This window comes from Terrapene carolina, unplaced genomic scaffold (assembly GCF_002925995.2).
Source record: "Terrapene carolina triunguis isolate 2854851 unplaced genomic scaffold, T_m_triunguis-2.0 Scaffold85, whole genome shotgun sequence".
Taxonomy (NCBI): Eukaryota; Metazoa; Chordata; order Testudines; family Emydidae; genus Terrapene; species Terrapene triunguis.
This window is the reverse complement of record NW_020664436.1, coordinates 21830654-21858000: the sequence shown is the minus strand read 5'-3', so window position 1 is coordinate 21858000 and position 27347 is coordinate 21830654. Positions and strand designations below refer to the sequence as shown.

At 40.0% G+C, this 27347-nt stretch overlaps 1 protein-coding gene across 1 annotated transcript in view; it reads left to right on the top strand.

Moving 5' to 3' along the window:
* KCNK1 (potassium two pore domain channel subfamily K member 1) overlaps positions 1-26909 on the top strand; it is a 40495-nt gene extending 13586 nt beyond the window's left edge. The window contains exons 2-3 of the mRNA XM_026649844.2: positions 21747-22142; positions 25067-26909. Of these exons, the coding sequence (XP_026505629.1) occupies positions 21747-22142; positions 25067-25326 (656 nt within the window). The 3' untranslated portion in view covers positions 25327-26909. The remainder of the gene's footprint in view (positions 1-21746; positions 22143-25066) is intronic.
* Positions 26910-27347: the final 438 nt, after the last annotated feature.

Sequence of the window (27347 nt, the reverse complement as noted above, 5' to 3'; positions counted from 1 at the left end):
CTCACCCATTTTTGTAACATCTGAGCTTGGCTACTGTATCGGACTTTGCTTTGGCTATATGTGAAAACCTCCCAGGCGTTTTGTCTTGGGCCCGGCTGACTAGTCGGGTCTTCCTGTTTTTCCTCCTGACACAAAGTAAATCATTGAAAATATAAGGGGTGATATGATCCTGGTCCCTGTACACTTGGTGAAAGGGCTGGAGTGGTGTAAAGAGGCCCTAAAAGACCAGATTCTGGCAGGGGGAAGATTCTACTGCACAGTAACTGAGGAAGACAGCCATAAGATTGCCTTCTGAGGAGCCCCTTGCAAGCTCTGGCATAGGCATGGTGTGGGCAGGCCTAGGGGTGTGTCTAGGGCCAGGCTACAGCATGTAACACTGTGGAGACTTCAGGAAGCACTACAGTCCTGAGCAACAGGGATGCTACTGTAATTTACACAGAGCCCCAGGATTGTCTGAACTACATAGATTCCAAGGCCAGAAGGGACCAGAATGGGGACGGGTCCTGCTTTGAGCAGGGGGTTGGACTAGATGACCTCCTGAGGTCCCTTCGAACCCTGATATTCTGTGATCATCTAGTCTGACCTCCTGTATAGCACAGGCCATAGAACTTCCCCACAATCATTCCTAGAGCAGAGCTTTTAGAAAAATATCCCATCTTGATTTTTAAAATGGTCAGTGATGGAGAATCTACCACAACTCCTGGTCAGTGGTTAGTTACCCTCACTGGTAAAAATTCATGCCTTAATTCCAGTCTGAATTTGTCTAACTTCAATTTCCAGCCCTTGGATTGTGTTAACCTTTTTCTGCTAGATTGACGAGCCCATTATCAAATATATGTTCTTCCTGTAGGTTGTGATCAAATCACCCCTTAACCTTCTGTTTGTTAGATTCAAGGAGCTCCATCTATTTAGCTTATCACTATCAGGCAGGTTTTCTAATCCCTTAACTATTCTCATGGCTCTTCTCTGAACCTTATCATTTATCAACATCCTTCTTGAATTGTGGACACAGGATTCCAGCAGCGGTTGCACAAGTGCCAAATACAGAGGTAAAATAACCTCTCGATGCATGAACAAGAATATCAAATGGGAGTAAAGAATTGCATTCACCTGTTTGGCCACAGCATCACACTGGGAACTCATGTTCAGCTGAGTATCCACCACAACCTCCAAATCTTTTGTCAGAGTCATAGCATCCCATGATACTTACAGGATGGGCAAACTATGGCCTAAATATTTTTTTTTTATTCCTAAATGAGGATTCACAGTTTACAATTATATTTTGAGACATAGTAGTTAGCCAGCTTTCAATCATGTGTGCCATGTTAATTTATTAACTTCTGGGTTTTTAATCAAAATTATCATGCAGTACCAAGTCAAATGCCCTACAGAAGTCTAAGTATATTATGTCAGTGCTATTACCTTTACCAACCAAACTTGTAATCTCATCAAAAAAGGGTATCAAGTTAGTTTTAACAAGTTATTTTCCATAAACTCATGGTGACTGGCAATAAACTGGACATTAGGAAGTTTAGACTTGAAATTAGACGAAGGTTTCTAATCATCAGAGGAGTGAAGTCCTGGAACAGCCTTCCCAGGGGAGTAGTGGGGGCAAAAGACATATCTGGCTTCAAGACTAAGCTTGATAAGTTTATGGAGGGGATGGTATGATGGGATAGCCTAATTTTGGCAATTAATTGATCTTTGATTATTAGCAGGTAAATATGCCCAATGGTCTGTTAGATGGGATGGGATCTGAGTTACCACAGAGAATTCTTTCCTGGGTGTCTGGCTGGTGAGTCTTGCCCACATGCTCAGGGTTTAACTGATCGCCATATTTGGGGTCAGGAAGGAATTTTCCTCCAGGGCAGATTGGCAGAGGCCCTGGAGGTTTTTTGCCTTCCTCTGCAATGTGGGGCACGGGTCACTTGCTGGAGGATTCTCTGCACCTTGAGGACTTTAAACCACTATTTGAGGACTTCAGTAGCTCAGACATAGATCAAGGGTTTGTTACAGGAGTGGGTGGGTGAGATTCTGTGGCCTGTGTTGTGCAGGAGGTCAGACTAGATGATCCTAATGGTCCCTTCTGACCTTAAAGTCTATGAGTCTAATTATATTACCCTCCTTTAATTCTTGGAGTCCCAAATCAGCTGCTCCATTACCTTGTCTGGGACTGATGTCAGACTGAAAGGCCTGTAATTACCCAGGTCGTCCCATTTACCCTCTTTTACACCAGGGGCTACAAAGCAACCCAGAATCTGGAGGGTATGGAGATTAATAAACCTTAGCCCCACAGCCCCTGAGCTACAAAATCTGTGCTGCACCACAATATGGGCTGTAGCCCCCCCAGAAAAAAAATAGTGGGTGCTTAGCACCCGCTGGCAGCCAGCTTTCCCCTCACCCCCAGTGCCTCCTGTCTGCTGGCGGCCCCGCTGATCAACTCCTCCCCTTCCCACCTGCTGCAAGCAGCTGTTCTGTGGCATGCAGGAGGCACGGGGGGAAGGGGGAGGAGTGGGAACGGGGCGCTCGAGGGAGAGAGTGGAAGGGGGTGGGAAGAGGCGGGGCAGGAGCAGGAAGAGGTGGGGTGGAGGTAGGGTCTTGGGGGAAGAGGTTGAGTGGGGGCGGGGCCTGGGGCAGAGCGGGGGGTTTGAGAGCCCCCAGGGTCTGGAGGAAGCCGGGTCCTGTGCAGCACAGAATTTCACCCAAGCTGAAGTATGGGATTCAAATAAAAAAAAAAATGCTGCTTGTGTTGAGTGGAATGGGCAAAGTAATGCTCTGTTCACCTCTCTGGTTACCAATTGACCGCCAGATGAAGTTCAGCGTGCTGGTTGATATATCCACCATGAATGGTCTAGCTCAGGCTCTCAAGGACTGTCTCACTATCTCCAACCTGCATATGATCAACGTTGAAAAGTGCTAGAAATGTATGTCCCAAGAGTAACTATTGTGGGTACTGTTGGATGAGCTTTCTCATTAATGGCATCCTGTCTCTGCACTTCACTCCATGCAAAAATACAGTTAAGCAATAACTTGATCACTTCTAGAAGGAGCTGCAAGATGCATCTCTTTGGCTAGGCTTTCCAGACTGATGAAAACCTGGTTTTCTTAATAAGCTGCAGGCAAGGGAGGGGAGGTGGGTGTATGGTGTCTGATCTCCCTTACTAAAATCTTAAATGACTCAAGCCTTTTAATGTGCTCACATGCCATAGTGGTGGGTGTCAAATGAATGCTTGTAATTATAATTGATATGTCTGTAAGCCACTAAGATGACAACAAATTATAAATGCAATTAAGCTAAATTACTCTATTTGTACCAACATCAGTGAAGGCTTAAAGTTCAGGCTTTGATATACAAATATGCAATGAAACTTATGAAATGAGTGCAAAGATTTTTCAGGAATTTTTTTACACTGTTTAAAAATGTGATTGATTTATTTTTAACCTTTAGAAAATTGGGACCACTTAGCCTTCTGGGAATTCAATCACAGGTGCATGGCTGCTTTTGCCTCTTCTGCTTTAATGTGCATAAAGGTGACCTCCAAGTATTTCGGAGTTGAGCCAACTGTAGAGTTCTGCAGCACAGAACTCGCCCAGCAAGAAGCAGAGGAACAACTGTGATTATAATTTTTGTTTCACAGTTTTCCTCCATCTCAAGAAGACCCGTGTAATAATTTCATTGAGGAGCAGAGAAGATGGTCTTACCTGAGACCTCAGTTCAGAGAACCACAGGAGCTATGCCTGAAGTTAAGCACATGCTTAGGTACTGACCAGAATGATGCTGGGACATCTTAATTTTTGTACTCAGAGAGCACATTTATACATTATATGCATGTATACTGATTGATCCTCTAAGTGGTGACTGACTAACCTGTACTTCCCTGTGGCAACCCAGCATGCACTATGCTGTGAAAGCAGCTACTGGAGCCAACCTAGTATTGGGTGAGTCTTGCGTCTTATTTTATGATACACTTTTGTAAACCTGTTTGTTACTTCTGAACTCACCAATGCCAAAGCAAATGGGCCACTTAAATGACTTCCCTTCCTTCTACAATAACTGGCTTCATGCTACAGAGAGACAGCTGTAATGTCAAAGAATGGTGCATGTTGGGATTCACATCAGTGGTAACAAATTAGAAATGTTTTCAGGGACTGGGAAGAAACAATAGATAGCCTTAGTGTTTAGCTTAGTGTTTAGCTATTTGGGACATTCAGTGCAGAACCCTACATCTAGCTTATTTTGCAAACCAAAATATCTGCATTTCACGTTTAAGCTTATGACAGAGCTGTCAAACCTCTATACTGTATATTAAAGAAACAATTATTTGCCTAAGTGCAATGGTGCAGCAGGGAGCCAGCTGCAGCAGGGCAGCCTCCTACCAACATCCTGGGCACAGCTGATCCTGGCAGAGGCTGCCTCACTGCACTTCCTGCGTGGTGGAAGGATGGAGCTAAGCTGCTACTTGACCCAGCAGCAGCCAGAGCTCACTGGCTGCTCACCTGCTCCTGCCCAGCTTGCTGTTGTGCCTGCTTCAGCCCCTGCCCTTCTCCATCCTTGATTCCACTTCCTAACCCCATCTCCGGCTCACCCATTGGCTCTGACATTTTGGCTTCTAATCCCTGGCTCTGGCCGTCAGCTCTGACGTTGACTACAACCCCTAGGTGTCCTGTGGTCCTGATTCTTGACTCAAGATCTGCTCTGCTCTAATTTCCAGGCCTTGCCATCCCGTCTCCGACTATTAGGCCTGACTACCCATGTCTGGTCATGTCCCTGGCAAAGTGTGACAATTTGGAAATCTGTCTATGCAACTTATGAATTCAGTTTCGAAGTGGTAGCCAGGCTCCACAGTGGTTTTGGGCAAAATCTGAAACTAAGGCGCCCACCCTTCCAAAAAATTTTCCATAGAAATGAGGCCCTGGTGGGGGCAGGGGAGGTTGGAGAGTGAGCTCACCCTGCTGTGAATTGTTTGCTATATGTATGTATGTATTATATCTAGTTATATATATCTGGCTGTAGTAGGGCCTGCTAAAAAGACCATTGAAGTCAGTGGGAGTTTTTCCAATGATTTCATTGGACTTTGGATCAGAATCAAAGTGCCTAAGCTAAAAATATATTTCAAAATATTTTTAAAGTTGGAAAAGTCATCACTTTTCTAAACCAATTTTAAAATATGCACGTGGGAGTGTGTCTTTCCATGCCATACAGAGAAAGATATGGTCCCTGCCCCTAGGAGCTTACAGCCTAAAGCGAGAGAGACCCTAACACACCGTAGAAATACTTTCACTCTGTTCCGAAGCATTTAGATGCATTATCAACTAATGCCCAATTAAATTTAAGTTTAAAACAGCCTCATATACTTTTCATGCCGGAACAGCACACTTGTTGCTATGAAATTTTACTTACGACTTCCTGGAAATAATAACTTAAAATCAGAACGTTGACTCAACCAGTAATGCAAAATAATCACTGCAAGAATCAAAGGCTTGTAAACATTTGACAACTTAATATGACTAAACTGTTGTAAATCCTAAGAGTTGATGCAGTGAGAAGGAGCTAAATGATGTAACCCAACCAGAATAATTAAACCATTCCTGCCTGCTGAATGAAAACATTCCTACCTGCTGTTGAGGGAGCCATAAGAGAATTTATTTTAATTGACTTAGCTGTGTTTGCACGTCCATTTAGACATAAAGAGCTCAGTGCTGTGCTCATACATAATAAGTGCAGTTCCAGGTAAGTGAGCAATAAACTGTTAACACCACAGGATGCTGAAGAATGTGCACAAGAGTTTACATGCTGGTAAGAAAAGAACAAATCCTGTAGGGGTAGAGGAAGTGTTTGCTGACTCTTTCATTATTGTTCTTTTTGCATTTTCCTCCTATCCATCTACAATTAAAAAGTAAGACTCTGACCCTGCAGACAGAGCCATATGGATGCAGGAGTCCAGTCTATCTAATCCAATTGCAGGATCAGGGCCTAAAACAGTAAAGTCTGAAAATAATTTCCATCTTACTGAATTTCATATACTTTTATCAAAGCACTGTCTTCATTAGCAAGTACCTTTAGAGATGAGCCCAAACCAAAGACTCTGACCACTCTTTAACTTTTTGGTAATTTGCAACAGAGATCTGAACTTTGTATCTGGGCACATCTCTAATGTGGGAGCTGGGAATAGTGCTTTACGTTTCTGTAGCACCTTTCATCGTTGGATCTGAAAGCATATGCACTAGTGTAAGGTAAAATAGTACTATTATAGCCTGTAGCTTGTGAGGTAAGATAGTAGTATTTTTATATGCATGGGTGAACTAAGTCAGAGGTTAAATAATTTGTGAAAGCTCCACCGGTGAATGATTGCCACCATCAGGAATACAAACCCATGAAGCCTGACTTAGTTCCCTGCTCTGTTAGGCATCACTCCCTCCTAGCCTAAGTTTTTCCATCTTTAAGATCTGCTTCAATGTGACTTGATGTTGTTGCATTTAACTTTATGTTCTTTTTTTTTTTTCTTTACACAAAATAAGTAAAAATTTCACCACTCAACAGTGGTGCCACAGTGTCGAAAATGCCACAGTGAACAAAGCCTTAAAACATGATCCATGTTCTACAGCTTTTTTGTCAGTGGAAGAAATGGCTAACCTCTTGCAGAGATTCTGCCGTTCCCATGATCCCTTCATTGCCCACTCTGTGCAGAAAAGAGGCTGAGTCACCACAGCCCATCAAATGCATGAATGACCTCTAATAAAGCAGCCAGTGTAGGTGCCAAGTTATATCATGCTGGTTGCATTTCCTTCTACACGGCACAGTATTTGCTCTATGAAAGCGCTTAGAGAGTCAAAAATGTGGAAACCAAATGAACAGCAGATGTTGGAGAGGATTTAGCAATACAATAAAGGGCAAGTCTACACTTAAAAAGCTGTAGCTCTTTAGCGTTGGCATAGTTCTCCTGTTGGCATAGTTACTCCACCTGCCCGAGAGGGACAGGCTGTGTCCACAGGAGAAGCTCTCCTGTTGACATAGAGCTGTTGACACTGGGGTTAGCACCACAGTTATACTGACCTCAGGGGTGTAGATTTTTCCACACCCCGAGCGACGTAGTTATACCGATAGAAGTTTGTAGTGTAGACCTGGCCAAAATGAGGGGTGTTTTGCTTCCTGTAGTGGTAACATATCTGATAACTGCTTACTGAATGCCCCTCTTGAAGGAATGCAGTTGCAAGCAAGGTTAAAATGACAGCTAGCAAAACTGAAACCACTTAAGGAGAACCACTTCTTAAAAAAATTATTACAGCTATCCTGGCCACTGAGTATTTCTATTATGTTACTGTGCCAGCCTCCCATCCAATATGCCTACAGATACAATCATGCTACAAAGACCTTCCGCTGAATTTATGGTTGGGGAACCTCAATTTTTTTATTTGATAACTTAAAAAAAACCCGGCTAGCTATGCATGAACTGCAGTGCCTTTGAGACCAATTAAAAAAAAAAGTTATAATAATGCATTAGTACTGTGTGACTTACCCTTGTTAATGGTCAGTGACCAAATGTTGTAAGAAAGTGGATATCCCAGTGGGGGCAGACTTCCGGAAAGAAATATCTCCTGTGGAATAGATGTACAAGAAGCTTACTTACATAATGCTCACCCAGACTGCTCACTACTGTACTAAGTCTACAGTGTGGAATTGTAGGTGCAGATAGTCATTGCAGGGTTATACTGTGGTCAAGAAAAATGGCAGATCACACTAGTCTAGACTCCTTTGTTGTGGCCAAGATTTTAAAAAGCGATTAGTGATTTGTGGCATCCAACTTGAGATAACTTAAAGGACCACATTTTCAGAGGCTGGTTGCTAAGGCCATTCTGAAAATCAGGCTGCTTTAGGATGTCACAAGTTGGGCACCAAAACCCACTAATCACTGTTGAGAATCTTGGCCAGAATTCTCAGGTCCAGATTCTGACACCCTGCTGCGCATTGAGCCGTAACTTCCTCCATAAGTAGTAGCCCCACTGATTTCAAGTTACGCTTACAAACATTGAATAGTATCAGATACTGGCTCTTTGAGAGTGCAGTGAAGCACTGCCAGTGGGAAAATCCTACTACAGGAAGTTAGGGATTTAAGAGGATTTGTGAAAGGATTTATTTATTTTTATTTTTAATTTGTAATAAACCATTTGAGGAAATGTTTGATCACTTGTGTGAGGTAAATAATCTTTAATCGGTGCATACAGTATAACTGAAAACCATGAAGCAAAAACCTTGTTCTCACTTTATCTGGATATTTTCAGCCTACTTTGTATTTTCTTGCATCTCACTGGAGTTTCTATCTTCTGAAATATTAGGTCACAATTCATTTCTAAGTAATAGATGCTCATCCTCTCTAATATAAACATGTTAATAACAATTCTACTATTTGCAGTTGCTGTCCCATTTTGTACTTCCCCTGTGGAAATATATTCCTTTTAAGTATTTTCCTTTGTATATCTTTCTTTTGGATGCTACATATCTGCACTATCCCAATGTGCAGCAGCATATTCTGCCACGTTTCTGGTATTTCCCCATCTTCAACCAGAAATTTCTTTTCCATCGTCCCAAAGGGAATGGGAGCTGAGGGCTGTCAGCAGTTCAGAGGATCAGTCCCTATAAGAGACATGAGATTTTTATGTTTGTCTTTTTCTGCATTATATCCAGAAAGCCAACCTGAAAACACCACCTTCACTTAGCACTATCTTACTGTGACCAGGGTTGCTAGAGGGGCCTCTCTGAGATTGCTCAATCAGGGTGAACTGCAAAGAGTGGGGCAGACAATCCCCAAAACTAGTGGTTTATTTTAATAATTAGCAACAAAAGCCAGCAACAAAACCGCTTCTACAATGCCTTACTGGTTACTCGGAAGCCAAAAATACAGCTCCCTCACAGCAATCCAGATCTAGACTCCCACCCAGACAGCCAAGTCAAATATGGTGAGGATTATTTAAAATCTTATTCACCATATATAAAGTTCTACCAATCCCAAGAGATCAGACACATTGCCCACCAGGTCAATGAATATTTCAGCCTTTACCCAAATGCATGCTCACAGCCAATCCTTCTTAACTAATCTATTTATTAAATTTATTAAAAAGAAAAGAGTGATTATGGTTAATTCATATCTATACGTATAATGATCTTTTAAGTACTTACGTCCGTTTCATAGTAGAGATGGTGGGCTGCTGAGTTGTATAAAAATGTTTCCAGAATCAGTTCATTAGATTACAGTCCAAATAGGCAGTCCATGTGCAGAGTCTGTTTAAATTCTTCCATTGAAAAATAGCAGGTTAATCCAGACTGGAGCTGGAGGCCTCAGTCTTGCGACTCAAACCTCCCCTGACCAGGTTCAAGCAGACTTGAGATGACAGGATCAGGCTCTAGAGTTTTTATAGATCTCCGGCAGGCTAGGACAGCCTCTTGATAGCAGATAACACAGCGGGCATTCCTTGGGTGAAGAATAGGTAATATAGATTGTTGCTTTGAAGTCCATTCATATTTCCTATGTACACACAAGTAATTAGTTACATTGATTAGCATAAGGCTATTAACCGTTCAAAAGTTCCCAGACCGTTTACTACAAATTTCAAAGAGAAATAAAGAATGATATTATTACACGACATATTTCATTTAGTTGCTAATATTCCTTTTTGATCTCTGAATCAATAGAACATAGTAATAGACAGGAAAAAAAAGTTTATCGTCTACCAGCTAATGAGATCACCATTGAGAAGCTTCTAACAGATATAGGTAAACTCAGACAAATACAATTAGTATTTACTTCTAATTCTCTGATCATACAGACTTACATTTCAAACACTCTGGTCTATCTATCATGGCTTTGTTAGCTGTTTACAAGAAATGGCACTGTTTACCATTTCAATACTTCCCTATGTATTAAAGGTTGATCTGGGTCACTTTAGCCTGCTGGTTGCTTAACCCCTTTTGACGCAGTGTCACGCTTATGTATTAAGGACTTTTGTACGTGGGAGGACCTAACTGAGCTTGATCTATCCTTTGATCAATGTATCCAGAAATAGTGATCTAGTGCAAGATGCTGTGTTCACAGCTTCTGTTACCTGCACTATCCTAACATCAAAAGTGACAAATAATATCTCTATGTATAAAGTGGGTAGGGCTGATATAGTCTCAAAATTTGAACATGGGTCAACAGATTAGTTCTCAGAGCAGTAAAAATATCTGCCTGCTGGTCCTCTCAGAATTAATACAGAACTTTGAACATGTGAATGTTTTTATATTTATTTGGGCAGATTATGATAGGTTTTACAAAATATGACGGGATCGTGTTTGTGGATTACTCAGGTCTGAAATGACCACACTTATTTTGCTTTAAACCTAAGAGAAACATTGTGTGAGCTTCAGAAAGAAGAGTCTTATATTTTTAGTTACAAAATGGATTTTCCAGTTTGAAAACATGCTCCATAGAAATAGAGAATTGTGTATTTTTGTCTGGTTTGTAATAGTTTGTTTCTTTTGACTGATTTTTAGGGATTAATGGGCTGTGAACACGTTTGGGAAGGAGGAAGGATAAGCCAATGAATATATGTGGCAGTTTTATATGCTGTTAAAACCTTAATATTTCCAGAAATTGCTACATTATCAAATCAACCAGAATTAGACTCTCTCTATATATGAAAACATATTAAAATGTAAAATGATTGGAAATGACATATTAATGCATATGCTTTGAATGTCAAAACGTCCTACAAACATGGGTAGGGATTATCATCCTCATGTTGCAAATGAGGGAACTGATGCTATATGACTTGTCCGAGGTCCACATAACAAATCAGCTTTACGAATAGAAATTCCTCAGTAGATGGAAAGTTGCATTTTTCTTTAAAGAAACTATCTACATTATAGAACTCTTTGGTTCTGCCCACTGAACAACTGGTCTCATTCGCTGATCTCACTCTCCGTTCCTCCTGAAGGTGCAGTAAATAGTCTCTCTGTTTGGGAGAGGGAGGTGGAAAGCAGTATACTCTGCAGCTGGTTTGTTTCTCTAGTCCCAGATGGTCGAAGAGCTACAATTGCAGCTCATTTCAGTGCAAGAAATGATAACCTTGCAAAATTACATATCTATTTTTCACTAATTAGATACTTGATTAAAGTACTGCAGTAAATGGCTCTGTGACACCTTCAGAGCTGTTGACGCATCTAAGATGCATTTGGGAAGGGAACAGCTGCCCGATATCAGTTTTTAGAAGCCTGTTCTTGATGAAATGCATCTGACTTTTGTTCCTGTCAAGCTGAGTAACCATACTGCACAGGTGCTGGGCTCAGCAGTGGCAGCTGGTACATCCCTACAGTGCGCTGTGCATAAACAAAGTCTTTCAAGTGGCAGAAGGCTCAAGTAATTGGGATGAACTTTAAAAATGGATGTAGCACAGAAAATGTTACTACAGGAGATTAAAAGCATAGCTCCAAGCCTTTCTGGAGATAAAAAACGTCATCCTCCTACCCTAACCCTCAAGACCGTGTGTATCCTCTGAGGCTCAATGCTAACTATGGTAAATGGGCTTTCACTGCTCAGCTGCTGTTGCCATAACTGACACTGCTGTAGTGGACTGTAATATTGAACAAATCCAGGGTAGTAGTATTTGTGGTACAGGAGCACCTAGATGGCCTGACCAAGGTCAGGGCCCTTTTGTGCTAGGCACTGTACAAATACATAGTCTGAGGCAGTCCCAGCCCTGTGTGGGCCCTCTTCCTTGGGTGAATTTTGCCCTTGGTAAGTAATGGTTAAGAAGGTGCTATGGTAGGAGAGCACAAAGAAATATGCTGCTATACGTAAAGGCACAAACAGCATACGCAAAAACATCAACTCAAAAAAACTGTCCATTTTGTAACATTTCAGTCAGATAGAAATAATGCTCCCTTTTTAGCAGCCGTTTGTACTTCTCTGAGTTACTGAGATTCTTGAGTGAGTTCTACCAGGCAACAGCCATCATGAAATAGCTTATTGGTGGGAGCCTGACTCTGGTACAAATTTGACCATCTGTTGCCTGGCAGGCATGTAAACCAATTTTAAAAAAAAGAATAACTGGAGTTATCATTACTGAATCCTCACAGCAACTCTCAGGAAGTCTAACCTTGTCTTTGACCTGTTGGTTGGCTGGTATTCAGCAGCCTCTCAGTACTTGCCCTTCTTTTTATTTTATTAAAAGATTAATCTGAGGTTGGAGGAAAAAAGAGCTATAGCTTTTATGTGAGATTCTGCTGGAGATAATAAAGATCTGGTGGATTTATTTTGTATTAGTTGTCTTTATTTCTAAATATATATTTTTATTTATCATTCTACGGGGGGAGGGGGGGAAGGACTCCAAATGATTCCTGTTTTGATCACCATAAACCCTTGTGATCTTAGGTTCAATTCTTACACAAGGGCTTCAGCTATAAAAACAAACAAAACAAAACCCTAATAGTAATGGCGGAAAATACTTACACAAATCTTTTTGACTATCATCAAATTGAAGTCAGAATTTTTCTGCTAAGGTATAGTAGATCTCTATCTGCTAAATAAGCTTGTAAATTTAGTCCTTAGTCCTGCAATGAGCACTGTGGGGAACCTTGCACCTATGTGGCGCACCTGGAAGTCTTTAATGATACGTTGGCTCAATGTAATCAAAATAATTGGGGCTCTTTGTTCCCCCCAGATCCTACCCACAAGGAGCTCATGTCAGGATCAAGGTTTAAATGTATCCTAGTAAGAGGAGTTTCACTCTAGATAATTCTGTATAAACTGAGTAACATGCCAGTACTGTATTGGGGCTTGAAAAATCCAGTTGTCCACTTCTAGAGGGGGTGTGATTGTAAGATAAGTGCCATCAGTTTCTGAAACATCCAGGCTTTCACTTCCTACAGAAATGTTAGGTCTTTTTTAAAGGCATTTTTATTGGTCCTGGAAATAGTATGACTACAATCACAGCAGTTCTGTATCTTTCTTTTCTCCTCTGGATTCCTTTTTGGTGACAGTTGGAATGTATGCTTTCGTGCAGACTTGCTAATTAGAGACCTGCACTAGAGTAGTGTAATGGTTCACCTTGAGTTGATACTATATGCTTAGCTCATATATAATGCAAACTGAGTGGGATTAGCAGGTCCATGGCAAGTGGAAAATGATAGCATTTTCCACTTCAAGTCATTTCTACGGTGTAATAAAAAAGAGATTCTACATTTCTCTCTGATGCTTATGCTGAGAAGTGACATTATTGAGCCAAACATTAATCTGCTCAAGTATGACACAAGAATATATTCAGCAGTATTCTTATGCCTATGAATATAGAGACAATCACAAAGGAACAGACTATCTGCAATGCAGTAAACCATATCGCTTTGTCATATCTAAATCTAGCTTCATCTAGTTTAGTCCAATTTTTAATTACCCCTGTAATTCATTATGGATGTCTGTCAGAATTTTTAAGTGGGGGAAAAAATAAATAAGAGCTGTACTCATTACACATTGTCCTGTATATTTAAAATGAGAGCTGTTCCTCTCTATGGAAATAGAACAGGAAAAATAAAGTGGAGAGACACACTTCTGCAATATGTGGTAAGGTAAAATTCACCCATCTACAGAGACCTCTCCAGTACTAGCCACAAGGGTGGAGGGAAGGGGAGCACAATCACCTTAGCCATGCTGTCCAATTGGAGATAGACTTTGTAAACTTGCTGATGCTTTGTGGTATAGTTGTATCCTTTGCAAATCATATGGTGCTTTATAAAGGCTACCCTACTGGTCTCATTTTGGAATTATGAAGTGCTGTCCTTTACTGTTTGAAGAGTTCAAGAAACTGTTAAACTGCAGTTTGTGGTACTAGGTAGTGCCCTAGCAACTTAAAAATGTACTTTCAAATAGTCAGCAGAGACAAGAGAGTCCTTTATTATGGAGAGAGTACTACAGTGTCTTGACTGTTAAGACTGCAACTAGATTCCTGTTCTATGCTTAGTTCTGTTCTCCCTTTTAAATTCCTCAGAAATCTCTTTACCCTCAAAATTCTACAAGAGTAGTCAGTGGTCAAAGAAGTATGTATGTATTGGTTCATAGCAACAATCTTCTCTTCTCCCTAGCAGCCGCTACCTCTCAGCAGGTCTGGCAGACTTCATACAATTTGAAAAGGGCCACCAGATATCTAGCAAACTGTGTGAAAGGTGTGCCGTATGGCAGTCGTGGTAAAGTACAAAAGCTCCCTCATGCAAACTTCTTGGGTTCAGGGGCTGCAAACTAGTCTGTGAACTCCATGGACTGGACGTTTAGGATTTCTGACTTAGCTGACAGCCAGCAGAAATAATAAATTCTCATGAACCAAACTGCTTGGGTTCAAAGAAGCTACACCCTGTAGTGATTCAGCCAGTGGCATTTCTAAACATATTAGTTGAACCACTCTTTTTCAAGGAGGCTACAAACTTTGTTGGCAGAATATTTGTTTTAAGTATTTAATTTTTTGGTTTCATTGGATAATGATAGCAAAATATAATCTGTCAGAAGGGAATGAAACATTATACAATATAGCAGATCTTCACATGTCAGTGCATTGGAATGCTTGCTTAGAAAATCAGTGAATTCCCTGACAAACTTCAGGATACAGTTGGAATTATAACTAGAGATTAGTAAAATTAAAGTGTGGTTTTACTCCAAAAAATGATTATATTGGAACTCACTACTCAGTAGACCTGTTAATCCCTTTGTATACTTAGTCATAAGTGCTTTATTTTATTGGTTAAAATTACTTTTTATCACTTTTTATTCATGTCCGTTTCAGAAACTATATTACTATAGGAAGAGGAGCTGGGTTCTGTTCAGGTTCATGAATTATCAACAGATTTTTTTTTTAATTAAGCTTTGATTAAATCTTTATTGTTGGTGATGTGAGAGTTAGAAGGAATCCAGCTTTCAGATTCCCGGTTGAGTTTGCAGGTTACGAAAACAGCTTTTTATTTAAAAAGTGTACACAGTTGGTCTGGAGTCACTAAGATACAATATATATGGAACCACACACTGCCATTTTTAGTCACTTTTCAGAGGAAAACCGTGTTTTAAGAGAGCATTATTAGAAAGTTTGAAAGTCAGGAAATTTCAAGTTTCCACAGACCATCTTAACTCTGATCCTCAAATCTATACCAGTATCGTAACAGCCAACCAACTTGTCTCATCTACATTTACATTAAGAAGCACAAACCATGCCACACTGTAAATATAATATATTAAAAACAGGATTGTTTATGGGAATTTCACAATTTTTGGCTGTGGTTCCTGCTATTTTTGGCATGTGGTTCAGCTATTACATACATATCTAAAACCTCGCCTGCTGTCCTCTGCATCCCACCACACTTGACCTGAACACAAAACCTCATCTACTTCAGCAGTCTGTTGTCTGTAGAGAATATCTCATCTCCTATACCTTCATACATAGTATTGCAACAACATGCTCATAGCTACCATTTCACTCAGAACCAAACATATCAGTCTATGGTGCCTCTCACGTGAGTCACAATTCACAATTGTGGACATCTCCTTCTCCTCTTTGATTTTTCTCCTTCGATTACTACCAGACATTTCCTTTTTAGTGCGTGCCTTTTTGTAAAATGAAAAAAGTCTCCTTTCCCCAACAATGGTCTCCTTTCCTATGCTTCTGATATTGGGATCTTTCTCCCTTCTGCCCTCCCATGATGGATTCTATCAGCCTGCTTAGAAAACATGATCAAATTTACCTAAGTATTGTGGACCTCTTAAAATAATCTTAATTTTTACTATTGCTTTAGTAATGTACGATTCTGCTTTCATGTTTCCCTCCTCCCCCTCCCCATGGCATTGCTGTATTTTAAACCCTTGAGTCAAAGTGCTGAGAAATCTTTTCAGGCTGCCTTTTCTAATTGAGTTGTGCATCCCATACCTTCTTCTTCAGCCATTCCCTTTCCCATCTTTAATGAGGTGGAAAGGTGCTCACATGTCAGGTGTGAGCTGAGAAGCTAATAAACTAGGTACCTAGAATCATCATTTTATTTTTAAAGCTTGTAACTGGTTCCTTTCCAATCCTAACATTGTCTGATTTTTTTTTCTCACAGAAACACAGGAGGCAAGAAATTCTTCTTAAAATGCATTTTAAATTAGATCTGACATTATGGCATGTTGACATAACATGGCTGTGCTGCACAAAGTGACCTTTGAATTTCATTTTATTCATGCCGCATAATATGTGACCCTTGCCTCGTAATTTATGCCCCAGTGAGCTTCTGTATTTTACATAAACTCACTAATCAGCTTTTTTAATCCTAACGTTGCTATGGGTTTGAAATCCTGAGGGCAGGGTTCTGATCACTTGAGTTACTGCTGTGTACCTCCTACCAAAACAAAGTGCTGAAGAGTTGTATCTAGGATTTATATAGCCCATGAGCATATCAGCAACTCGTATAAAGGAAATAGTCCAGCCATAAATAATCAGTTTGTTGCACTGTTAGCATAGGTTCCAGAGCATGACAAAGGCTTACACAAAAACAGTGTAGAAAGAGACTTAGAACATGTAATTGGCCTACATCACCCCTCAGTGATTCATGCATGGAAGGTGGGTGTCCATGAAGAAAGTGGATGTCACCCTTCACCGTTCCTCCTCATTCTTCCCATCGATCCATGGATGCAAGCTCTTGAGCTTGGGCCAGAAAAGGATGGATCGGGAAAAGTAGCACTTTCCACAGCATTATGTGGGGATTTCTGCCTGGAAATTCAGGCTGGAGGTAATCCAGCTCAGAGCTGCATCACCTCTTCCTTCTGGGAGACCTCTGCCTCTGTTGCTGGAGGAACATACCAGGAATATGGTTCTGGTCTGATGTACTGGAATTCTTTAATCACTTCAACAAAATAGACAAAGGAGAACCAGCAGTTATAATTTATTTGGACTTTCAGTAAGCCTTTGTCAAAGTCCCTCCGGGAGGCCATAAAGGAAACAGTACACTACTGTTCTGGATTAGAAGCAGTCTAAAAGGGATTGAAAACCAGGATTAATTGGTCAACTTCATGGTTTCCTGAAAGATCTGTGCTAGGACAGTATTTAAAATATTTCTAAATGAATTGAAGGAGGGACTGAACAATGAGGTAGCAAAAGCTACAGATACACAAAACTATTTAGTCCAGACTAGCAATTGGGAAGCATGATAACAGATAACTCAGTGTTGACAAGGTAATGCAATTTGGAAGAAATAATGTGAACCTCTCATACATGTTGCTGGGTTCTAGACTGACGCTAGCCATTTGGGAAAAGGAACTGGGCAGCTCAGTGAAAACATCTGCTTAATGGAAATCTGAAAAGCAAACAAAATGTCTGGCTATAGAAAGAATGGGATAGAAAATAATGAAAATATTCTAATGCTATTTTATAAACCAGTGCACACCGAAGATACTCTCTTCAGTGCTAGGATATAGGAAAATAGAAGAGGTACAGAGACAGATGAGGAAAATAACTAGAAGGGATCAATAATAGGGAACATGAGAGGCATATAAAATGAGTTGTACAGAGAAGGTAGACTCAGTAACTTCTGTTTACTGGTATGATACAAGAACAAGGGAACAATTAATGTAATTAAACGGCAACAAATGTAAACCAATAAAAGGAAATATTTTATCCAACACATAATTAACCTGTGTAATTGCCACAAGGTATCAACGGTCAAGGGCTTAAAAGGATTAGAAAAATAATATCCGTTTCTATGGACAATGAGAATATGCACAATTACATCCTATAAGATAAAAATGTATAAGTGTATACTGTGCCTTTTAGGTTATAAAAGTAGCCATTAAATGACTATTAGGAAAAACATCCCCTATGGGCTGGCTGTTGAATAACTTCCATTATGTGAGGGGTGCCCCTTCCTCTGAAGCATCTGGTATTGATCACTGTCCGTGACAGGATGCTGAGCTATATGGACCACTGGTCTCATCCAGTCTGGCAATCCCTCTGTGTTTTGCAGTGATTTCTTTTCTCCCTGTGAATTTTCTTGCAGAAGTGGGTGACAATTTACACTGTTTCATATCTTTGTAATTGCTAATTCAGTTACCAAATATGTTACTTGGACCATTTTAACTCTAGTCCCCCAAATCAAGTCGGTCCCAGTCCTCTTCCTAGACTGATTAAAGTAATTTCATAATTTTAATAATGGGGATACGATTCCCCTTAATTTGAGTCCTTTTCTCTCATAAGGAAAAGTATGTCTTAGGACTACTGTTGTGATATACATAAACATGATTGCTTCAGCTGAATAATGGAAACTGACACATTATTATATAGCTATATAGAGCCAGATGTGTGCACCAATCTTAGAAAATCCTTGCCCTGAAGAGGTTACAGAGCGAAGAGGCAACACATAGATGAAGGAAGGGAATGAGATGCAACAGAAAGCAAGCGACTGAACAGTAACATTTAGCTTATCTTTTTAGTTCCCTGATTTTCTCTGAAATGTAAGGCTATCCTCTATTGTGTTAATATTTGTTACAATGAAGGACCAAGATTTATAGGCATTACAAAAATATTGTAACTGTTATTCAGTATTAAAGTGGCCTTAAATCACTTTATCTTAACTCACTTTGGAAGTGAATGAATTCTGTGTAAGGGTGTTCACAAAGGGGTTAAATGCAGTTTAACTAATCCACTGACTTCATGATCTTTGGATCAGGCCCTAACATTTGTGAAAGGCAAAAAAACTTTGGAAACCACTAACTGGATGGTCTGTGTATACAAAGTAGTTAGGAGTGATTTTCCAGTTGTTTTTAATATGGAGTTAGATTTAGGCAGAAAACTCTATAGGGCCAACTCAATAAAATATGAACAGTTTCATGTACAAGTTAGAGGCATTAACAGTTTAGTGTGTTTAAAAATCTTTGAGGCTTGTAATGGATTTCAGTAGTACTATAAATATAAACAAAAAAAGTGCCCTGCAGCATGACTTTTTTTTCTGGAGTTCAAGTGACTGAACTTGGATGAATTATTCATCAAGTCATTAAAATTCATGTCGGACTGAAGACTATTTGGTGCATTAAGTTATATAATGCAGAGAAATTACACTGCATAGGGTTTCTTTGTGCATGTTGTAATGGTGAGGAGATTCAAATTTTGTAATTTGTCATCCGTTACCTAAAAGTGTTTCTATGCATCTTGGAGAAAAATATTGCTTCCTCTACGACATTTAGTACCAATTTTTAGACCACCGGTAAACTTCCAAGAAGGTTTATTTTTTATGTCTGACTTGTAAGGTGGATAAGATTGGAAGTACGGGATTCAAGTGACTCTTCATGAACTAGCAGATTTTTAGCTGAAAATGGCTAGGACTTGTCTGAACTTTGTAGCCTTTTATTTTATTTTAAGTGAATTGTGTAATGTGGTATTACACCACCCTGGGTTCGGCTCTGGTGGCTACAGTTTCAAACTCTACAGAGTGAAAGTCACCTCTGCTACCTAGAGGATTTAGGAACATAAAGACCAAAAGTAGTGACCACACATACGGTTAGAAGTACAAGGTCTAGTCTGTTTTACAAGTTTTATTAATGTTACAATTAAGGTTATGATTACCCATGCATATAGAAATCCTACAAAAACCCATGCACAAGTTAGAAATATAGTCATACTCACATCCTTAATGATATTCCTTGAGGTCTGATGGATGCCTTGCCAATTGATCATCAGTAGAGGGGTGGTTCCTGCTGGAGTTTTCCTATAGGGAACTCATTTTACCCAACCTGGGAGCCCCCTCTTTTATAATATGATTCTAACTATACCTTATACCCTGCACAAGTGCATGAAAGTGTCAACCCTCTTTTCCCATATTTGTATTGTGTCTCCCAAGAATATTGGGATACCCCATGTTTTCATAGGTTGTTTGTAGATCCTTTTGTTCTCATTAGCATTTATGCACATAGTGCACCCTGCAATTAGGACGCGTGCTAGAAAAATGTGACTACCAGGTATCTTGTCATCAAAAATTAATCTTACAGTTAATTTTTTTGCAATGCCACCCACTGGTATATCTTTTCTCATAATTTTGTGGCATAGGGTCATTCTTTGGTCACTCACTTATGTCAAGCATTTCTTAAGCTTATAGCCTAGTATGGCTAAGCTGACATCATACAAGGCTCAGCCTGTAGGCCTGGCGTTTCAGCCCTACTCACTTAGGCCTGGTCTACACTAACACGCCAATTCGATCTAAGGTACGCAACTTCAGCTACGTGAATAACGTAGCTGAAGTCGACATACCTTAGTTCGAACTTACCGCGGTTCAGACGCGGTCCACACGCGGCAGGCAGGCTTCCCCGTCGACTCCGCGGTACTCCTCTCGCTGAGGTGGAGTACCGCAGTCGACGGCGAGCACTTCCGAGATGGATTTATCGCATCCAGACCAGACGCGATAAATCGAACCCGGAAGTTCGATTGCCAGCCGTCGAACTACCGCGGTAGTGTAGACCTGGCCTTAGATACCTAATGTGTACTTATCACGTCTAAATACTGATTCATCTTATACTTCTACAATACTACAATTTAACTCTATTTAGCATACAATGATTGTATACCATGTGACATGTTAGTTAATCATAACATCACACAATAAATGAATGATAAAATGAACCAATTGGCTACAACTTGCTTGGAGTTATATTACTACATGTCTTGCTATTGGTGTGATTAACCTCCCTAGATTGCAGGAGACTTCCCCGACCCCACTACAATAACAGTAAAATATTAATTTTCTCAGCTGACAAATAGAAGAATACATTTACAGTTCACAGTGGATTTATTGTGCTTGTGGTTTACATTTAAAACCAAACAGTCTGGCATGGTACACTTTCTAGCCTGGGACTAGTATAATTGCATTCATTGGCATCAGCAGCCTGTACAGCACTGTATAAATTCCTACATTCTAAACTAGACAGATTACTATTGACACTTATAATGCAACAGTGACCTGGTGAAGGTCCAGCCTTCAAGCTATTATTTTTTCTGTGGAGGTTTGTTTTGTTTTTTAAATATTCTTAGGGGATTATCATTTGAAACACCTTATGGAAAAAATGCAATGTGGCGAACTAATTACAATAATACTTTGCACTTTTTAACACCTTCCTTCTAAAGATCTAAAAGTGTTTGACAATCAGTTAAGCCTAACAACACCCTTGTGAGGTAAGGATTATCCCATTTTGACTGGTCAGTAAATTGAAGCAAAGAAAGGTTAAGGCATCCTCTAAGGTATTTAGGCACTTCCATTAATATCAGTGGCAAAGTGCCTAAATACCTTTTCAGGATCTGTGTCCAGGTCACTTGCTGAAGGTCAAACAATAAGTCGGTAGGAGAACCAGAAATAGAACCCAGATGTCTTGATCTCTGGTCTCATGCTCTGAATACTAGACAACATACCCTTTCTCCAAAATATACATTGTTAAAATGACATGCATAGTTTTGAAAAATGTTTTCCCTTATGCTTTGTTCTGTATATGTAGCTGTTAACCCCCCAATAGTCTGGCTGTACCAATAGTTTAAAATTATCCTTGATAGTAGTACATTTAAAGTGTAGCAGAGTTCAAAGTTTTGTGAAAGGTTCTTTGTGTAACATAATACTACACAGTCACATATGCAGCAAATGAGTTCCCCACTGGTGGTATGTGCGTGTTCCAATTTATTTTCCACATTTCATATACACCCTTCCTCTGTTTGTTTGTTTTTCCCTCCCCCAGGTTACGGTCACACTGTGCCTTTGTCGGATGGAGGAAAGGCCTTCTGTATTATATACTCCGTCATCGGAATCCCCTTTACGCTGCTTTTCCTGACTGCTGTGGTGCAGCGTATCATAGTCTATGTCACCAGACGGCCTGTATTGTATTTCCACATTCGCTGGGGCTTCTCCAAGCAGATTGTTGCCATCATCCACGCAGTGATTCTTGGGTTTGTTACCGTCTCATGCTTTTTCTTTATCCCGGCAGCAGTATTTTCTGTTATGGAAGATGATTGGAACTTTTTGGAATCTTTTTACTTTTGTTTCATTTCCCTGAGCACCATTGGTCTTGGAGACTATGTTCCAGGAGAAGGTTACAATCAAAAATTCAGAGAGCTGTATAAAATAGGAATTACGTGTAAGTACCAAACTAACCAATGGGATTTCTACGTATTAGGTACCTCTTTCTCCCCCTCCATATTCTTTGGTTACTTACCTGTTCATCTAGGCCTTGTGCCCCATTTTGAGTTGGTAACAGTGATTTATGGGTTCTTCCTCACTATCCCAGCCCCCTTCAAAAGCACTAATCTGAATAGGGAGTTGGTTAAATGAAGATTAGTACTGGGGATTAGTTTTTAGCTCTCTGGGCTGTAGGGTTGTTTTTTCCGCTTCTGTGTGGGTTTTTTTAATTTTTATGTGTGTTTTAATATAAACTGAAATAATGTCTGGCCAGATAGTGATTAATAAACCAACATGCATCCCCATTACAAAAACCCCAAGCGCAAATTGGCATTAATGCTGTGGCAGTCAAATAAGTGATAAGGAGCAGGATAATTTGTTAGAACTAGAACTGGTTGAAATTTTCCAAACTTCAATTTAAAAAAAACAAACAAAACACTTTCTTTGAAATTTCAAATGTGAGCCAAAAAAGGGACAATGTTGAAGAAAATTGCATCCAGTTTTTCGACAGCTCCATTTATAACATCCTTTAAAAAGCTGTGCAGACCTCCCAAAAGCTCCCATTAGACCTTGCCAAAAAATTTCCAACTGGAAAATGCTGATTCATCAAAATTGGAACATGTTGATTTTGAAGGAATTTCATTTTGGAAAAAAAATCAGCATTTAATTTTATATTTTATAATTTTTATTTTAGTATTTATAAAAAATAAGAATATACAATAAATACAAAAGTATAACAATCTACTTTTTTAAATTTTGACTTTTTATATTTGGGTCTTAATGCATGTCACTGCATGTTTGTGAACACATGGCTATTGCATATGATGCTGAAGATTAAAATTTGTTTTTAGTGCTTGTTAATTTACATTACAGCTATACCAGTAGGGAGCCTGTGTGCTGAAGGAATAAGGAAGCAAAAAGGCTTTAAGATCAGTTAGGAAGTGGCTTGCTAAGAAAAAAGAGGCAAAAACAAATATCCTGCTTCCAACTCTGAACTGCTGGTCTTATTATTTGTAATACTCTAGTGCCTGGGAGGCTTAGTTATGGACCAGGATCCCATTCGGTTAGGCGCAATATAACTATAGAACAAAAAGACAGTGCCTGCCCCAAAGAGTTTACCCCCAAAGAGCTTACAATCTAAGTATAAAACAAGAGACAACGAATGGATACAGACAGATGAGGGAATACAAGGAAACCTTGAAACAATATTGGGTAGCATGACAGGCAATTGTCTTGTGCCATAGCCTAACTGTTGTTAAGCTGCTTGTGGGCATCATGGAAAAGGAGTTTTCAAGAAGGTTTTAACGGAGGATAATGAGGTAGCTTTGTAGACATTTATGGGGAGCTCCTCCCAAGCCTTCGCACCGCAGAAAATGTGAAGCTGTGTGTTTAAAAACTTAACAAGTGGGCGATGGAGCTGCCATGGGCTGATTGGAGGCAGGAGTCAAGTTACGGTATTTAAAAATAAGAAATCCTTGTTGGACTAGGTTCCGTGGAGTCCTGTTCAGGAAATGGGGTGTGTCTGTGTTTGGAGAGGAAAATAAAGAACATGATGGATTGTTAGTCCTTGGAGGCCTGATTTTTTGGAAGAGCTCCAATGCAAGTCCATGGGAGTTGGTCCACCACAGAACCTCAGAGCATGATGGTTTTCCCTTACAAAAACAAAATCTCAAATGTGTACAATATGCAACAAAAGTCAATGGTAGTGTTTGTGTCAGGGCCGGCTCCAGGCACCAAGCACCCAAGCTGGTGCTTGGGGCGGCACCTGGAGGGGGGCGGCGCGGCGCTCCGGCCCCCGGGGAGAGCAGGGCCACAGCCGGGCTTGCCGCCCTCCCCCCGGCCGCCGGGGGCCGGGGGGAGCGCGCGCCGCCCTTGCCCCGGGGCTCCGGCCGCCCTCCCCCCCGGCGCCCTCCCCCTGGCGGGAGAGCGGAGCCCCCGCCGGGGCTCGCCACCCTCCCCCCGGGGCTGCGGCCGGAGGCTTTTTTGCCTTGGGCGGCAAAAAAGCCAGAGCCGGCCCTGGTTTGTGTAAGTAACGCCAGCAGGATTTTGCCTAATTAGTGTAATGTATGTAAGATGGATACAGTCTTCATGATTCAACTATGTAATTCTTGTGTGTGTGTGTTTGGGGGGGGGGGGGGAATAGAAACATTTGTCTATTTTCAAAGTGCCAGCAGCGATTGTACACGTTTATGTGAAATTTTAGACTTTTTCTTTAATTTTTTTGCATACATTTCTAGGCTTTTGCACTTGTTGTATGGTACAGGTTTTCTTCATACATTTTTAAAAGTATAAGTATATACATAAGGAAAAGATACTTTCATGTTATATTGTTTAACTGTTCTGTATTATTGAACAGATGTAATAGCCAAATGACTGTATTGAACTTCGTAAAACTTCTACTTTTATTAACAATGTGCAATAGTAATAATGAAAACAAACTTTGAAGAATGCGCAATTCATGAAATTATATATAGTGTACATGATTATTGAAGTTATAACATTCTTATGCATTGCATGTCATTGCCTTCTTTCCCGTACGGAACACAATGAACTAAAACAATTAGCAAATTATTACATATTATAGCATTTTCAGTGGTCTTGTTGAAAAAAAGTAAAATACAAAGGGCTACATGCAAATTACTTTTCTTCTGTCCCCAAAAATTCTAGGACAGAAAGGAGGGAAAAAAATAATAGTTCAGGGATCATAGGTGGGAAAAACTCCAAGTTAGAGCTTTATCACATCAGCTTTCCCTGATAATGCTGCGGGCACTGTGTTGTTTTTCTCTGAGCAAGCTCAAAAGCTTGTCTCTTTTACCAACAGAAGTTGGCTCAGTAAAAGACATTACCTCACAAACCTTGTCTCTCTTTTTGTTTCTTGGGCAGGTTACCTGTTGCTGGGCCTCATTGCAATGTTGGTGGTTCTAGAAACTTTCTGTGAACTTCGTGAGCTCAAAAGGTTTAGAAAAATGTTTTATGTGAAGAAGGACAAGGAAGAGGACCAAGTGCATATAGTGGAACATGACCAGCTTTCCTTCTCTTCGATTTCGGACCAAGCAGCTTCCATGAAGGAGGATGAAAAAGCAAATGAGCCTTTTGTGACTGTTCAACCTGCAACATATTATGATGGCTCTATAAACAATTAATAAAAGGGCATCCATACCAATATTATAGTGCACTTACATCATTACCGTAAGAAATAGAATGCCTCTTTATTTTTTGTGGGGGGGAAAATTTACGAAAGAAAGGAGACTGTGCTGCTTTAATAAGTATTCATCATTTCAGATGTTGAAAAGACTTCTGACACAAATCAATGTTGCTAAAATGGAGCTACACTGGGAGAGTGGGAGGATATGTAGCAGCTGGTGGGGTATCCCTGGGAGGCATTATGCCTGAAGAGACCAGGAGGAAGCATAATGCCCCACTGGCAGCTCCCTGCAACACCCTTGGGATGGGTGTAATCTGCTCTCCTTCAGTGTAGCCTTATAGCTACTGGCTGGTGTGCAGGGAAGTAGTGCTTTATGCACACCCCTGTCCAGTTACCAGCCCTATGGGCAGTGTGCATTGACAGTAGAGGTGGCCAGCCTCTCCACCATGCTTCTGCAGTGGGATCCTGCCCCATTAAAGTCAGCAATGATAGATATGCTGCCGGGTTAGATGCAGGAAGCATTGAGTGAAATTCGACAGCCTGTGTTATGCTGGCAGTCGGACTAAATGATGATAGTGGTCTCTTCGGGCCTTAAAATCTGTGCCATGAGAGTTTTACAACTGATTTCTATGGACGTAGGATCTGGATCCTGTAGCACAAGTCGCCATATTAAGACTGCCTCCCACATAAGAGCAGTGCTAGGGAAAGCCCTCTCCCCTGCAGTGCATGCATGCCAGATGGGCCATAACTTGGCTTTTAGTGTTCAAAGATGAATATCTTACTGTAATAAAGCAGCAAAATGAAAGTGTCTAGACTTAGCTGACATGAGAAGAATACTTGAAATTAATTACCTAAAAGATACCATATGTGAGTTTAGTTATAGCTAGTGTTGAACAGATTTTATACCTTTTCGGGGAAACTTTACTTTATGGTTAAATCTGTTAAATCTATATGACTAAAACTTATATTTAAGAAAAACGAGCTAAAGATTTTTTTTGTTAGGTTGAAGCATACTGTGTTTGCATGTTCCCAACAAAGTGGCTATTTTTGTACAGCCTAAGTTAAAACACCTCTATTTATAATGAACGTTTAACTAGTATATGTGTACATATATACATAAATAAATATATTTATATACTGTACATATATTGTAGCCCACTAGAATTTAACCGATTTAGGAATGATATTTTTAGGTAGATTTCCCCCCCCCCCCTCAGATTTCTCTTTATAAAAGGAAAAACTCAAAATTGCAGCACTAAAAATGTTGACTTTAAGATTTAAGAGTAGTGTACAAGGAACATTTCTACTATATTTCAGTGACGTTTTTGAAGTTGATTGATTGTCTTCAGTACTTGAAAACACACGATTTCTGTCAATTTGAATGTATTGCTAAACTCTGAAGAACATGACATGCATAGAAACAAAGTGATATTCAGTGTGTGCACAAATTGCAAAATACAGACACTTGATACTAAAGCACAGAATTAAAAATAGAAGAAACAAGCTGAACAGTCTACTGTGGTGTCTGTGAATATACAATACTGTATTTTAAACTTAAGGTTAAATAAAAAAAAGTGTGTAGCTTCTGGGTGCCTGTACTTAATTGTGCTCCGTGTTTTCTTTAAGAACTTATATACTGTACATAGATGACATATGAAAAAAAATGCATGCATAAGGCTAGATTGTGCCACTCTAACCCTGGTGAACAACTTCAATGGGACCATTCATTCTGAATATGCTTGCCAACATGAATAATGAATGTACCGTCTAGTCCTCTACTGATTATTCCTATAGAGTAATGTTTAGTATTTGAAACAAAAATAAACACACTTTAGAATGATAACAGCAAACAAAGCACAGTAATGACATTTATTTTAGTGTCTCAAAATAACTGATCTGTTAATTACGGTTAATGCAAAAATGGTCATTTCCAATTATTATTAGTGTCTATAGAAATATGTTCTAGTTCCTACAAGTGTCAAGTAGTCATGTGAAACCAAAGTTAAATTAATGAATGAG